The following is a 17235-nucleotide window of genomic DNA, read 5'->3' as shown; positions in this document are numbered from 1 at the left end:
CTCTCACTGTGTATACATGAGTGGGAGGGGCCTAATTTTGCGCCTAAATGCGCATTAGCTTTTGCAGACTGAGACATCCAGTTTCCCTGAAGGAGTCCCCTGAATGCTTAGGACCTCTCTGAAGGGTTTTGGTGCTTTCCAAAGCCGATTGTATGGGAAGGTAGGGCCACAGCAGAGCTGTGGCAGTTTATTGAGACTGTTAAAAAGTGTTTATTTCGTTCTTTTGATCCGTTTTTGAAACTAAGGGGTTAATCATCCATTTGCAAGTGGGTGCAATGCTCTGTTAGCCTATTATATACACTGTAAAAATTTCGTTTGATTTACTGCTTTTTATCACTGTTTTTCAAATTCTGACCTTTTTTGTTTTTCTTAAAGGTACCGTTTTTATTTTTTGCTTGTTAACTTTCTTTAAAGTGTTTTTCAAGCTTGCTGGTCTCTTTGCTAGTCTGTTTAAACATGTCTGACATAGAGGAAACTCCTTGTTCATTATGTTTAGAAGCCATGGTGGAACCCCCTCTTAGAATGTGTACCAAATGTACTGATTTCACTTTAAGTAATAAAGATCATAATCTGTCTTTAAAAGATTTATCACCAGAGGAAACTGACAAGGGGGAAGTTATGCCGACTAACTTGCCCCACGTGTCAGAACCTTTGTCTCCCGCTCAAGGGACTCGCGCTCGAGAGGCGCCAAGTACATCTAGCGCGCCCATGGCGTTTACTTTACAAGACATGGCGGCAGTCATGGATAATACACTGACAGCGGTATTATCCAGACTACCTGGGTTACGAGGAAAGCGAGACAGCTCTGGGGTTAGAAGATATACAGAGCACACTGACGCTTTAGTAGCTATGTCTGATACCCCCTCACAATATGCAGAAGCTGAGGAAGGAGCGCTTCTTTCTGTGGGTGATGTTTCTGACTCGGGGAAGATGATTCAACCTGATTCTGATATGGCAACATTTAAATTTAAGCTTGATCACCTCCGTGTGTTGCTCAGGGAGGTTTTAGCTACTCTGAATGACTGTGACACCATTGCAGTGCCAGAGAAATTGTGCAGGTTGGATAAATACTATGCAGTGCCTGTTTACACTGATGTTTTTCCAATACCTAAAAGGTTTTCAAAAATTATTACTAAGGAATGGGTAGACCAGGTGTACCGTTCTCTCCCCCTCCTATTTTTAAGAAATTGTTTCCAATAGATGCCGCTACACAGGACTTATGGCAGACAGTCCCTAAGGTGGAGGGAGCAGTTTCTACCCTAGCTAAGCGTACTACTATCCCCGTCGAGGACAGTTGTGCTTTCTTAGATCCAATGGATAAAAAGTTAGAGGGTTACCTTAAAAAAAAGTTTATTCAACAAGTTTTTATTCTACAGCCTCTTGCATGCATTGCCCCAGTCACTGCTGCTGCGGCCTTCTGGTTTGAGTCTCTGGAAGAGGCTTCACAGGTAGAGACCCCATTGGATGATATACTTGACAAGCTTAGAGCACTTAAGCTAGCCAATTCATTTGTTTCTGATGCCGTTGTTCATTTGACTAAACTAACGGCTAAGAATTCTGGTTTTGCTATTCAGGCGCGTTGGGCGCTATGGCTTAAATCATGGTCAGCTGACGTTACTTCAAAGTCTAAGCTTCTTAATATTCCTTTCAAGGGGCAGACCCTGTTCGGGCCTGGATTGAAGGAGATCATTTCTGACATCACTGGAGGAAAAGGCCATGCCCTTCCTCAGGATAGGTCTAACAAGTCAAGGGCCAAACAGACTAATTTTCGTGCCTTTCGAAACTTTAAAACGAGCGGGGCATCAACTTCCTCTAATACAAAACAAGAGGGAACTTTTGCCCAGTCCAAGTCGGTCTGGAGACCTAACCAGGCCTGGAACAAAGGTAAGCAGGCCAAAAAGCCTGCTGCTGCCTCTAAGACAGCATGAAGGTTTGGTCCCCGATCCGGTAACGGATCTAGTAGGGGGCAGACTTGCTCTCTTCGCCCAGACTTGGGCAAGAGATGTCCAGGATCCCTGGGCGTTAGAAATTGTGTCCCAGGGATATCTTCTGGACTTCAAAGCTTCCCCTCCAAAAGGGAGATTTCACCTTTCACAATTATCTGCAAACCAGATAAAGAGAGAGGTATTCTTACATTGTGTTCAAGACCTCCTAGTTATGGGAGTGATCCACCCAGTTCCAAAGGAGGAACAGGGGCAAGGTTTCTATTCAAATCTGTTTGTGGTTCCCAAGAAAGAGGGATCCTTCAGACCAATCTTAGATCTCAAGATACTAAACAGATTTCTCAGGGTCCCATCCTTCAAGATGGAGACTATTCGTACCATCCTACCTATGATTCAGGAGGGTCAATATATGACTACAGTGGACTTAAAGGATGCTTATCTTCACATTCCGATACACAAAGATCATCATCGGTTTCTCAGGTTTGCCTTCCTAGACAGGCATTACCAGTTTGTGGCTCTTCCCTTTGGGTTAGCTACGGCTCCAAGAATCTTTACGAAGGTTATGGGGTCACTTCTGGCGGTCCTAAGGCCGCGGGGCATAGCAGTAGCCCCTTATTTAGACAACATTCTGATACAGGCGTCAAATTTCCAAATTGCCAAGTCTCATACGGACATCGTTCTGGCATTTCTGAGGTTGCATGGGTGGAAGGTGAACGAAAAGAAGAGTTCTCTATCCCCTCTCACAAGAGTTTCCTTCTAAGGAACTTTGATAGATTCTGTAGAAATTAAGATTTACCTGACAGAGACCAGGTTGTCAAAACTTCTAAATTCCTGCCGTGTTCTTTATTCTACTTCTCGCCCTTCAGTGGTTCAGTGTATGGAAGTAATCGGCTTAATGGTATCGGCAATGGACATAGTGCCGTTTGCCCGCCTACATCTCAGACCGCTGCAACTCTGCATGCTCAGTCAGTGGAATGGGGATTACACAGATTTGTCCCCTCTGCTAAATCTGGATCAAGAGACCAGGGATTTTCTTCTCTGGTGGCTATCTCGAGTCCATCTGTCCAAAGGGAATGACCTTTCACAGGCCGGACTGGACAATAGTAACAACAGATGCCAGCCTTCTGGGCTGGGGGGCAGTCTGGAACTCCCTGAAGGCTCAGGGATCGTGGACTCAGGAGGAGACACTCCTTCCGATAAACATTCTGGAACTAAGAGCAATATTCAATGCTCTTCAGGCTTGGCCTCAGCTAGCGACAATGAGGTTCATCAGATTTCAGTCGGACAACATCACGACTGTAGCTTACATCAATCATCAAGGGGGAACAAGGAGTTCCCTAGCGATGTTGGAAGTTTCAAAGATAATTCGTTGGGCAGAGATTCAGCTATCCATATCCCAGGTGTGGAGAACTGGGAGGCGGATTTTCTAAGTCGACAGACTTTTCATCCGGGGGAGTGGGAACTTCATCCGGAGGTGTTTGCACAATTGATTCAACGTTGGGGCCAACCAGAACTGGATCTCATGGCGTCTCGCCAGAACGCCAAACTTCCTTGTTACAGATCCAGGTCCAGGGATCCCAAGGCAGTGCTGATAGATGCTCTAGCAGTGCCTTGGTCCTTCAACCTGGCTTATGTGTTTCCACCGTTTCCTCTGCTCCCTCGTCTGATTGCCAAAATCAAGCAGGAGAGAGCATCAGTGATTTTGATAGCACCTGCGTGGCCACGCAGGACTTGGTATGCAGATCTGGTGGACATGTCATCCTTTCCACCATGGACTCTGCCTCTAAGACAGGACCTTCTACTTCAGGGTCCTTTCAACCATCCAAACCTAATTTCTCTGAGACTGACTGCTTGAACGCTTGATTTCATCAAAGCGTGGCTTCTCCGAGTCAGTCATTGATACCTTAATTCAGGCACGAAAGCCTGTCACCAGGAAAATCTATCATAAAATATGGCGTAAATATCTTTATTGGTGTGAATCCAAGGGTTACTCATGGAGTAAAGTCAGGATTCCCAGGATATTATCTTTTCTCCAAGAAGGATTGGAAAAGGGACTGTCAGCTAGTTCCTTAAAGGGACAGATTTCTGCTCTGTCTATTCTTTTGCACAAACGTCTGGCAGATGTCCCAGACGTTCAAGCGTTTTGTCAGGCTTTAGTTAGAATCAAGCCTGGGTTTAAACCAGTTGCTCCGCCATGGAGTTTAAATTTGGTTCCTAAAGTTCTTCAAGGGGTTCCGTTTGAACCTCTTCATTCCATAGATATCAAGCTTTTATCTTGGAAAGTTTTGTTTTTGGTAGCTATTTCCTCGGCTCGTAGAGTTTCTGAGTTATCTGCCTTACGGTGTGATTCCCCTTATCTGATCTTCCATGCAGATAAGGTAGTTTTGCGTACCAAACCTGGGTTTTTACCTAAGGTGGTATCCAATAAGAATATCAATCAGGAGTTTGTGGTTCCGTCACTGTGTCCTAATCCTTCTTCAAAGAAGGAACTTCTATTACACAATCTTGACGTGGTTCTTGCTTTAAAGTTTTATTTACAAGCTACCAAAGATTTTCATCAAACATCTGCTTTGTTTGTTGTTTACTCTGGGCAGAGGAGAGGCCAAAAGGCTTCGGCAACTTCTCTTTCGTTTTGGCTAAGGAATATTATACGCTTAGCTTATGAGACTGCTGGCCAGCATCCTCCTGAAAGGATTACAGCTCATTCTACTAGAGCGGTAGCTTCCACATGGGCTTTTAAAAATGAGGCTTCTGTTGAACAGATTTGTAATGCGGCGACTTGGTCTTCGCTTCATACTTTTTCAAAGTTTTATAAATTTGATACTTTTGCTTTTTCGGAGGCTATTTTTGGGAGAAAGGTTTTGCAGGCAGTGGTACCTTCCGTTTAAGTACCTGCCTTGTCCCTCCCTTCATCCGTGTCCTATAGCTTTGGTATTGGTATCCCACAAGTAATGGATGATCCGTGGACTGGATACACCTTACAAGAGAAAACATAATTTATGCTTACCTGATAAATTTATTTCTCTTGTGGTCTATCCAGTCCACGGCCTGCCCTGTCATTTTAAGGCAGGTATATTTAATTTTAAACTACAGTCCCCACTGCACCCTATGGTTTCTCCTTTCTCTTGCTTGTCTTCGGCCGAATGACTGGAGGTGGCAGTTAGGGGAGGAGCTATATAGACGGCTCTGCTGTGGCTGATCCTCTTACTGCTTCCTGTTGGGAAGGAGAATATAAAATCAAAAAAATAGAGAGACGCACTCACTGAGACAGAACAATAGCTAGAAAAACTTCTGTGCTTTTCCACAAGGCCAGTGCCACTCAGGGTGCAGTCTCTTTTTGCACACTATGCCTTTTCACAGAGAAAAAATATCCTGTAGCATATCAGTCTGATCCTGCCCAATGACAATCCAGCACCGAAATACCAGGCAATTCTTCTCTGAACAAGACAAACAACAAACCCCAGACGTACGTTTCGGCCTCTCTTGGGCCTCGTCAGTGAGGTGCAGTTGCATATCTCTAGGGCATGTGTGCAAGGAGTCCAATGTCTGGTTTCCCCCTTTTACTCTTAGGGAGACCTAAGAGTAATTTACATAAAATCAAAAAAATAGAGAGACGCACTCACTGAGACGGAACAATAGCTAGAAGTAATGGATGATCCGTGGACTGGAAACACCACAAGAGAAATACATTTATCAGGTAAGCATAAATTATGTTTTTCTAACACAGTCTACTGAAACTATTCTATTAATTTTAGAGAATTGACTTGCTCGTTAACTCTCTAACAAGGATTTAGGATGAAAACTAGATACCAGCAATACAGTATTTATATCTGTTTCTTTGACATAAAGGTCCATTACCAAACAAAAAACAGAATCATATATAACCATCATATCAAGATAATTATAATGCGTATAACTGGCATTCACTGTGAATCTGATTAAACCCATTCACTGAGTAAGTTGTTCCATAGTACCATTTCAAAGTAGTAACTATTTCTCAATGTACTGGCAATATTTACTTATATATTGTGTAAATACAGAGTCACTGTCCCCAATTTCTATAAAGGAAATTCATTCCAACAGTTTCAATACATATTCAGTCCTGGGGCCTTTGTAAAGTGAATTGTCTTTAATATTTCTTTTGTAAAATGATGATGGTCCACAGTACTCCATAACATATGAGATATATTTCCCGCCACTAGGAGGAGGTCAAGAACCCATATAAGAGCTTAAAATCTCACCCACCTCCCATCTCTCTCTTTGTTTTGTTCTTGGCCTCCTAGGAGTTGATTGAGAAAAGAGGTATTTTCAGCTACTTGCTTATGGGTTTTAATTTGGGAGCTCAGACCTACAGTATGTGAGACCCAGAGTCCCTGGGAAGTATAATTCTCAAGAAAGAGAGAAGATAAACTTCACAGCATCTGAATGATACAGGGACATAGGGAATACCTTGTTAAGTTCATAGTATTTCACTTTGATACCCTCATGAGTCACAGGGGCTCTTCTTTAGCCTCCTCTTGAGGGACACAGGTATTTCCTACTGCAATCGTCTGCGGAAGTTAATACCTGCACTGGATGGGCTCTCTGCTGGATACTGCTGCAGCTGCATTGACGAGGATTTGACATGCCTGGTAAGCCATAGGAGGGGTGCTGCATAAGGTAAGTGACTTTATACAGCACACACACAGCCCAGAGGCTTTTTGTAGGTTTTCTGATTTGGGACTACAAATGGGTAATTTTGGTGAGAAAACTAGTCTGGATTTGAGATACTGGATACAATAAGGGAATAAACTAAAGTCAGGAAACTTCACAAGATTTGATAGCAGAAATCAAAAGATCTCTAAAAAAATTAACAAATGAGAAAAATAAATCGGAGGTAGTATGATTGATAATATAAACCACCATATCAGCTTATCTAATGTTGGTAAGATGGAATGTCTCTCTTTAAGGATAGGATGGCTAGACTATGACGAGCAAAGAACAGACACAGGTGGAGTCCAGACGTTTATTGATTGTAAAGCGTACAATCAGCAGGAATGATCCCAAAACAAATGACTCGTTTCGAGCATGCGCACATGCGCTTCCTCAGAGACTATATCAGACCAGCTCTAAAAGGACAAGTGAACACCCGGTTTCACAGCATTTCTTGGAAGCTAAACATTTGGTTGCAGACTTAAAGGGATAGGAAAATCAAAATTAAACTTGCATGATTCAGATAGAGCAGGTCATTTTAAGACACTTTTAAATTCACTTCTATTTTCAAATGTGCTTTGTTCACTTAGTATCCCTTGTTTAAAAATGAATACGCACATATCCTACACTAGTGGGAGCTGCTGCTAATTGGTACCTGCACACATTTGTCTCTTGTGATTGGCTACCTAGATGTGTTCAGCTTCCTGTCAGTAGTGCAGTGCTGTCCCTTCAGCAATGGATAACAAGAGATTGTAAATTTGATAATAGAAGTAAATAGTAAAGTTGTTTAAAATTGTACTATCTGAATCATAAAAAATGTTGGGCTTTACTATCCCTTTAAGTTGTACATCAATTGACATAGTTGTGAAGTTACCTTGTGGGGGTGATGAAAAAAACCTCAGTAAAGAGGTAACGTGTATTTACAAACTACATACTTTAACTCCACTGGGGTTGAATAATCAAGTGCCTCTTTAATACTTAGTTATGGAGAGACAATTAAATAGATTTAATCCACTTTTTTGGTGTGGCTCACACTTTTTACAGCACTGGTTTTCAAACCTGTCCTTAAGCCTCCTTAACAGGCCAGATTTTCAGGCTTACCTTGGATGAGAGCAGGTACAATAACCATGTTTACTAATGAACTGATTAATTCACCTGTGCTCTAGTGCAGATATCCTCAAAATATGTCCTGTTTGGGGGAGGCCTGTAGACAGGTTTGAAAACCAGAGCGCTGTAATTTTTACATTTTCGTATTTTTTTGTTACTTGGAACTGATAATTTTGTAGTTTATACATAAAAAGTAGACAATTTTAGCTTTTTGTCATTTTGTTGTTTATAGTGGTTACTAGGTTAAATTGCACTTCTAGTAACCTTGTTTTGACATCAGTGTAGTTTGTTTTTGTTCAGTTGCTTAGGGTTCTGTAATCTGAATCGTAAGTGCTCTGACATCACTTCCATGTTACAGGACTAGTAGTTTGGATTTACAGGATGAATTGCTATTTTATATATATATAATCGAGAGAGAGATCACTGCTCCTAAACCTACCTAAATATGCTTTTTAACCAAGTATACCAAGAGTACAGTTAATTTTTGAGTTTATTCTTTGTTAATTATTTCTCAAAAAAAAAAAAAAAGTAGAACAATGTAAAAACATACAATTACAAGAAAGAGACATTACAAGTAATCCTTGATGATTTTATTTTATCTGATGAACATTAATACATAAATTGAGTTCAGTTAGGACAGGATGGTGTGCTACAATATGATACTGGAGTCCAAATTCATAAATGGATTCATGCACTCCGGGAATATGGCACGCTGAATAAAAGCATGACTATTGTAAACAGGCCTGCTTATTGTCTTGTAAAGGAGTTGAAACATAACTATTCCACCAGAGATGTTCTACTTGCCACCTTGCAATTAGCTAATGGAGAGTCAGGAAGATTAATTATTTTGTAGATGATTTTCATATTTACTGTAAAACGGAAAGTGTTTGTTTTCTGTTCATTAGGTGGAGTGCTTTTTAGCTTGGAGGAAGGTGCTTCCTTCTGGAATCAACTATTAACTTGGAGGATAGTAAGTATTAGGAACTTGTATTATTTGTCTATTCTACAAAGTTTTATAAATTTTTAACTTCATTAAATTGTGTAAAGGAATATGTAACCAAAAACTTCTTTTCCATCTAAAGGGTAGGAGAGTCCACAGCTTCATTCATTACTGTTGGGAATTAAGAACCTGGCCACCAGGAGGAGGCAAAGACATCCCAGCCAAAGGCTTAAATACCTCCCCCACTTCCCTCATCCCCCAGTCATTCTTTGCCTTTCGTCACAGGAGAATAGCAGAGAAGTGCCGAAGAACGGAGTAGTCTCTTATGGAGGGTAGTACTCTTCGCATTGGGACTGGAGTTTTAAGTAGTCATGTCATCCTGGGCGAAAGTTAGAGTCCGGATATGCAGGGAGAGTCTTTCTGCGAAACCATCCCGACTCCTATTAACAGCTCCACAAGCATTCAGCGTTGACGAGTTTCGCTGCCTGCTTTCTGCACTCAAGTCCATGTCAGGAGCGGGCCTACTAACCTGTTACACTTGAAGGGCCGTATTCCTGTTCCACGGAGTAGATTCTGGTAAGATCGTTTAATTTTTTATTTCATTATGATAACACGGAAGTCAAGGTCACAGTGTGACGTTTTTTATCTTTAAAGAATCAAGGGTTAATATTCCTGGAAAGGGGATTATTGAACAGGGGGGATTATTCATGATGTTGTTTATTGTGTCATTGCTGCGTTATGTACGAGATGAGGCTCTGGCAATGTGTGGAATTCAGGTGACTTACGGGAGTATTGCGCGGCCCTTTTTTGGTGCGTTTTTCTCCCCGGGGCGGTCTTGCAAGGTATTCCATGTGACCGGGTGTGGCTATCTCTCTTCCTCTGTTAATCAGTGGCGCAGAAGACGAAACAGTTTCTGTAGTCCGGGTCATAGGAGGTGGTGAGTGCCCCAGCCATTCGAGGTTATAAAGGTGCCTAATTATTAAGTTAATCGAGTCCGTAATAAAAGCGCAAGCTATGGAGGGCTCTGAAGCGTCAGAGGGTTCTCCCTCTTTAACAAGGTCTCATTCCTGTGTTTATTGTGAGGAGGTTCTGGTAGAACAGCCTGCTCAACTATGTTCCACATGACTTAATAAAGTTACAACATCTAAAGGTAAACGGATGTCTAGTACTACTGAGCTGTCCACCTCTGAGGATTCCCTGTCCTGTGAGGTGCGTTCCCTGCATTCATCTCCAATTGCACATGCAGCACCCCAACCATTACTCCTGCGGGAGAGATTCGTTGGCAGTCAGATTTTGCAGATCAACGGCAAACGACGCTATCGAAAGTGATCCATGCCTTATCACATTCTGCTAAGCGCAAGCGTAGGGAGTATCATGGCAGCCCAACTCTGGGGTTGTCTACACCTATGGAAATATCAGAGGTGTTATACGATGACGAGGTCCACTCCGACTCTTCGGAGGAGGCCCCTTCTGGGTCGGAGTCCGTGTCATCTAAACCTCCGGCTGCAGAGGAACCTGACTTTAAGTTTAGGATAGAGAATTTGCGCTTTTTGCAAGTGCTTGCTACTCTGCAGGTTCCAGAACCGAAGCTTCCGGAGGAACCTGCGATTCCTAAGCTTGATAAGGTATATGAGGACAGGGTGGTGCCTCAGGCCTTCCCGGTTCCTGTTAAGATGGTTAATATTATTAAGAATGAATGGGAGCCATTAGGTTCTTTTTCCCTTATTCTTCCTTTAAGAAACTGTTCCCGGTTCTGGACGCTCAGCTTGAGCTGTGGGGTACTGTCCCTAAGGTGGATGGTGCTATCTCCACGCTTGAGAAGCGGAAACTATTCCCCTCGAGGATTGTTTGTCGTTTAAAAAGCCCATGGATAAAAAGGTTAGAAAACATGTTAAGGAAAATGTTTCAACACACAGGGTTTGTTTTTCAGCTGGCAGCGGTCGTAGCCACGGTTTCCGGAGCTGCGACATATTGATGTGAATCCCTGTGTAAAATGGTTAAGGGGGAGACTTCCATCGACGAGATACAGGATAAGATTAAGGCGCTGAAGGTCGCAAATTCTTTCATCTGTGATGCCAATATGCAAATTATTCGCCTGAACGCTAAGGGGCAGGGTTTTCCATTTTAGCTCGCAGGGCTCTGTGGCTAAAGTCTAAGTTGAGTCTGTTGTCTCTGCCTTTTTAAGGAAAGATTCTGTTCGGTCCAGGATTGGATTCGATCATATCCATTGTTACGGGAGGCAAGGAAGCTTTCTTACCGCAGGATAAGAAGGCTAAGCCTAAAGGATCTTCTTTTTGTCCCTTTCGTGCGGACAAGGCCCAGCGCCTGCAGCCCGCCGCGAAAGCGGACCAGTCCAAGGGTACTTGGAAGCTGGCTCATTCTTGGAACAAGTCTAAGCAGAGTAAGAAGCCCGCCGAGACAAAATCGGTATGAAAGGGCGGCCCCCGACCGGTCTCCAGACCAAGTAGGGGGCAGATTATCTCTCTTCTCAAAAGCATGATTGTAGGACAGTCAGTACCCTTGGGTTCTGGAAGTTGTCGCCCAGGGTTACAGGATAGGGTTCAGATGCCCTCCGCCCATGGGCAGATTCTTCCTTTAAAAGCTTGTCTTCAAGACCAGAAAGAGAGAGAGGCTGTTCTAGAGTGTGTGAGGGATCTCGCCTCTCTCTGTGTTATCGTACCAGTACCCCAAGCAGAAAGGGGTCTAGGGTACTATTCAAATCTTTGTGTGGTTCCAAAGAAGGATTTACGTTCCGCCCAATTCTGGACCTAAAGTGTTTAAACAAGTTTCTGAGTGTTCCATCGTTCAAAATGGAAACAATCAGATCTATTCTGCCCCTAGTTCAAGAGGGACAGTTCATGACAACCATAGACTTGAATGACGCTTACCTTCATGTGCCAATTCACAGGGACCACTTCAAGTTCCTAAGATTTGCGTTTCTGGACCAACACTTCAAGTTTGTGGCTCTCCCCTTTGGTCTAGCGACGGCCCTGAGAGTCTTCATAAAGGTTCTAGGGGTGCTACTTGCAGTGGCCAGATCCAGAGGCATTGCTGTGTCGGCCTATCTGGACGGCACCCTAATCCAGGCGCTGTCGCTTAGTCTCGCTGAGGATCATTCAAGGGCTGCTCTTCTTTTGCTCCAATCTCATGGTTGGAAGATCAACTCAAGAAAGAGTTCCCTGGTTCCCAGCAACAGGGTGGAGTTCCTGGGCACGATAATAGACTCTATGTCAATGAAGATATTTCTCACAGATCAGCAGCGCAGGAAGCTTGCATCCACCTGTCTTGCCCATCAGTCCTCCTCAAGCCCCTCGGTGGCTCAGTGTATGGAGGTGATCGGACTCATGGTTTCCAGCATAGACGTCATTCTATTCGCCAGGTTCCATCTCAGACCTCTTCAATTGTGCATGTTGAGAGAGTGGAACGGCAATCATTCAGATCTATCACAGCAGATATCCATGGATGCTCAGACTCGGATCTCCCTCTCTTGGTGAATATGTCCGGAGCAACTGTCCATGGAGACATCCTTCTTGAGACCGTCCTGGGAGGTTGTGACCACGGACGCGAGTCTGGCAGGATGGGGAGCTGTTTGGGGTGCCAGGATGGCACAAGGAAAATGGACCCGGGAGGAGTCTCTCCTTCCAATAAATATTCTGGAACTCCGAGCAATCTACAATGCTCTGAAGGCATGGCCTCCTCTGGGGTCGTTCAGCTTCATCAGATTCCAGACCGAGAACATTACCTCAGTGGCTTACATCAACCATCAGGGGGGTACGAGGAGCTCCCTAGCCATGAGGGAGGTGTCTTGGATCTTGGAGTGGGCGGAGTCCCACAGCTGCTCGCTCTCATTGATTCACATTCCAGATGTGGATAACTGGGAAGCAGACTTTTCAGCAGGCAATCCTTCCATCCGTGGTAATGGTCTCTTCACCCCGAAGTGTTTGCAGAGATTTGTCTCAGGTGGGGAACGCCGGAGATAGATCTCATACCATCCAGACTCAATTGCAAGCTACCCTGATATGGGTCGAGGTCCAGGGATCCCAAGGCAGAGCTGATAGATGCCTTAGCGGGGCCTTGGGGGTTCAGCCTAGCTTACATTTTTCCCCCATTACCTCTTCTACCTCGTGTAGTGGCACGCATCAAACAAGAGCGAGCTTTGGCCATTCTGATTGCTCCATCATGGCCGTGGAGGACGTGGTTTGCGGATCTGGTGGGGATGTTATCCTCTCCACCGTGGAGGTTACCCTGTCGCAGGGATCTGCTGGAACAGGATCCTTTTCAACATCGAAATCTCGATTCTCTGAGGCTGACTGCGTGGAGATTGAACTCCTCGTCTTGGCCAAGAGGGGCTTTTCTGACAGTGTGATTGATACTCTAATTCAGGCAAGGAAGCCAGTCACTCGTCGTATCTACCATAAGGTGTGGCGGACTTACTTGTCCTGGTGTGAGAAGCAGGGATATCCTTGGCACAGAAGGTTTCTGTCCTTTCTCCAATACGGTTTGGAGAATGGTCTTGCCCCCAGTTCCTTAAAAGGACAGATTTCGGCATTATCAGTCTTGTTGCATAGGAGACTCGCTGAGCTCCCTGACATCCAATCTTTCGTTCAGGCTCTGTCTAGAATCAGGTCTGTCTTTAGACAGTCTGCTCCCCCATGGAGCTTAAACTTGGTCCTTAATGTATTGCAGTAGGTTCCGTTTGAGCCTATCGACATTAAGATTCTGTCCTGGAAGGTTCTCTTCCTGTTGGCCATTGCATCGGCATGCAGAGTATCTGAACTGGCTGCCTTGCAATGTGAGCATCCTTATCTGGTTTTTCATGCGGATAAGGTTGTGCTTCGCACTAGTTTGGGGTTTCCCAAGGGGGTGTCTAACCTTAACATCAATCAGGAAATAGTGGTTCCTTCTTTGTGTCCTAACCCTTCTTCTAAGGAGAGGTTACTTCATAACCTGGATGTGGTTCGTGCCTTAAAGTTCTATCTTCAGACTAGAGAGGATTTCAGACAGTCTACATCTCTTTTTGTGGTGTATTAAGGGAAGCGCAAGGGGCAGAAAGCCTCTTCTACTTCTTTGTCCTTTTGGTTGAGGAGCTTGATTTGCTTGGCCTATGAGACAGCGGGACATAAACCTCCTTAGAGGATCACGGCTCATTCAACTAGAGCTATGGCTTCGTCGTGGTCCTTCAAGAATGAGGCCTCTATGAAGCAAATCTGTAAGATGGCTACCTGGTCCTCCTTACACACTTTTACAAAGTTTTACAAATTTGACGTTTTTGCTTCTGTGGAAGCTGTTTTTGGGAGAAAGGTTTTGCAGGCTGTGATGCCCTCAGATTAGGGTCCGCCTTTTACATTCCTGGTTTCATTCAGTGTCTTCTAGAGCTTGGGTATATGTTTCCCAACAGTAATGAATTAAGCCATGGACTCTCCTCCCCTTTAGATGGAAAACATAAATTATGCTTACCTGATAATTTTGTTTACATCATGGGGAGGAGAGTTCACGGTTCCCGCCCGTATATCCGATGGGCGGACCTAAATTTAATTAATCTTCTAACCTTTTATACCCTGATATTTCTCCTACTGTTTCTTGTTCGCTCGGCAGAATGACTGGGGGATGAGGGAAGTGGGAGGAGTATTTAAGCCTTTGGCTGGGGTGTCTTTGCCTCCTCCTGGTGGCCAGGTTCTTAATTTCCAACAGTAATGAATGAAGCCGTGGACTCTCCTCCCCATGCTGGAAATGGAATTATCAGGTAAGCATAATTTGTTTTTGTTTTTTCATGATTCAGATAGATCATGTCATTTTAAACAACTTTCCAATTTACTTCTACTAAAACAAACTTCATTCTCTTGATATCCTTTGTTGAAAAACAGATGTAAAACAGATGTAAGCTCAGGAGCGTGCATGTGTCTGCAGCACTATATGATAGCAGATTTTCAAGAATATTATACATTAGCAAGAGCACCAGATGGCAGCACTATTTCCTGCTGTGTAGTGCTCCAGACATGTGAACGCTACCTACCTAGGTATTTCTTCACTAAAGAATACCATGAGATCATAGCCAATTTGATGATAGACGAAAACTGGAAACGTTTTTAAATTTGTATGCTCGCTCTGAATCACAATAAAAAATCCATTTTGGATTTCATGTCCCTTTTAATTTATCTTATCAGATATTGAATAATACTCTTCCAAAAAGGCGTACCATAAAATCCCCCCTTTTCATTCACCACATGAATTATTAAAACAAATCAACATACTGAACTTAATTAAGCAATTACTATATAATATATGAGTATATGGCAGTGTGTATTTAAGTGTATTTAAAGGGACAGTATACACTCATTTTCATATAACTGCATGTAATAGACACTACTATAAAGAATAAGATGCACAGATACTGATATAAAAATCCAGTATAAAACGGTTTAAAAACTTACTTAGAAGCTCTCAGTTTAGCTCTGTTGAAAAGGCAGCTGGAAAGCCCCCTGCAAGTGGGAAATAAGACACTCCCCCCTCCCCCTTCTTTTGCATATGAAAAGCAAGCTGGAGAAGGTAGCTGACGGTATTCACATAAAACTTTGGGGCTTGGTTAGGAGTCTGAAAATCAGAGCAATGTTATCTAAAAATAAGCAAAATTATACATTTAAAAAAAACAAAAAAAACTTTATGGGCTTTATAAATAGATCATCTACAAAACATTTATGCAAAGAAAAAATGAGTGTATAATGGCCCTTTAAGTATGCACCGTGCACTAGCATTTTAAACACAGCACTTGCTCAAAGAGAAAATGGTACTTGTACCATCTGGTAATGACTTGATTTGTTAGCCGCTAACATAATACACGCTCCCACTAGCACTCTGAGCAGCTGCAGTATTTAAAATGCAATTCTTCACAAGCACATGCAGAGAAAAATGCTAACACTAACACAGTGATGACGTTTACCTAGAAGTATTTTTGTCAATAAATGTATTGCAAATATGTTAATTTTCTTTCATGAAATTAATCTGTGTATTTAAAAAAAAAATTTTTTTAAAGTATTTTTTTTATTGAGGTTGTATGCAGAATACAGAATGAATGCAGTCTCATTACACAAAAATAACGGAAGCAGATAATATTTACAAATAGCTTTTTGAACAAAAGTACAGTGTTGCGATTCATTTTGAAGAACCTCTATTTTATATTATTTCCACTTTTGATTCCTCTTATGATATTAGAGGTCACTTTTGGACCTATGAAAAGTAGAAAAAACTGAAAAGAGAGGATTGGCTTATGGAATGGTCACTTTTGGACCTAGAAATGAAAAAAAAGGGGGGGGGGAGTGTCAGCAGGCAAAAGCTGCTCTGTAAGAAAGTAAGGAAGGGGGGTCGGGCTCCGATAATCTAATAATATTTTACTCCAAATTAGAGGCAGGATGGAGTATTTACCCATATTATTCCTAATTAGAGGGCATACGCATATATAGGACCATGCCCAATTATGTGGGTAAGTAGGAGGTTTAAATGGGAGGTTGATAGGGCAGAGGGGTATATAAACTATTAAAACTCTTAAGGAGAATAGGTCTTTCTTTAAGGTTGTGTGTAATATATGTGTATTTAAATTTTGACCGGAATGTCCCTTTAACCAGCCAGTCTTTGTATCTCCTCTTGCTATGTAACATCACTGCTTTTATCACTGCATGTAGGGATCTTAAAGCTGCTGTTCTTCGAGTGGGCAGTTTCTATAGATAGCAACTTCATTATATATATGTCAATAAATAAAAAAATAAAACTACAGTGCAGTACCATCATCTGGGTAAGCAAAAGAACACAAACAGTGCACTGCTAGCCCCTGATATTTGTAATTGTAGGGATGCAATAGTGTACGAACCTATATAAGAAAAACGTATGTTGAATATTTACATATTCAAACTCTGGTCTTGAGGGCAGTAACAAATTCTTCATAAACCAATAATTTTTAACATGATGGATAATCAAAGCATAAAAATGAAGAGCAATCAAGGAAAACACAGCTGTTTGTGTGTGTACATTTCCACTAGCCATTGGCAAGTGGAAGTTATCCAGTGGCGAGAGAAAGTTAGTGAGTGAATGTCTACAAATATATCTAAAGGGATATATTTCCATAAAAGGGTAAGGATATGTTATTCCTCTAGCGCAGTGTTTCCCAACCGTGGCCCTCAAGTACCCCCAACAGGCCTGGTTTTCATTATAGCTGAACCAGTGCACAGGTGAAATAATCAGCTGATTAGTAACCAACCTGCTCTCATCCATCAGCTGATACTTTCACCTGTGCTCTGGTTCAGCTATAATGAAAACCAGGACTGTTGGGGGTACTTGAGGACCGCGGTTAGGAAACACTGCTCTAGCGCACTGGTTTTCAAACCTGTCCTCAGACCTCCCTAACAGGACACATTTTGAGGACATCTGAACTGGAGCACAGGTGAAATAATCAGATGATTAGTAAACATGGTATTTTACCTGCTCTCATCCAAGGTGATCCTGACAACCTGACCTGTTGGGGAGGCTTGAGGACAGGCTTGAAAACCAGTGCTCTAGGGACCC

General features: G+C 42.8%; 1 protein-coding gene across 1 annotated transcript in view; it reads left to right on the top strand.

The window, feature by feature from the left end:
* Positions 1-17235, top strand: part of CLCN7 (chloride voltage-gated channel 7) — a 373281-nt gene that overhangs the window by 161537 nt on the left and 194509 nt on the right. The window contains exon 11 of the mRNA XM_053694644.1: positions 8648-8712. Coding sequence (XP_053550619.1) covers positions 8648-8712 — 65 coding nt within the window. The remainder of the gene's footprint in view (positions 1-8647; positions 8713-17235) is intronic.

Source organism: Bombina bombina, chromosome 11 (genome assembly GCF_027579735.1).
Source record: "Bombina bombina isolate aBomBom1 chromosome 11, aBomBom1.pri, whole genome shotgun sequence".
Taxonomy (NCBI): Eukaryota; Metazoa; Chordata; class Amphibia; order Anura; family Bombinatoridae; genus Bombina; species Bombina bombina.
This window is presented reverse-complemented; position numbering and strand designations above follow the sequence as displayed.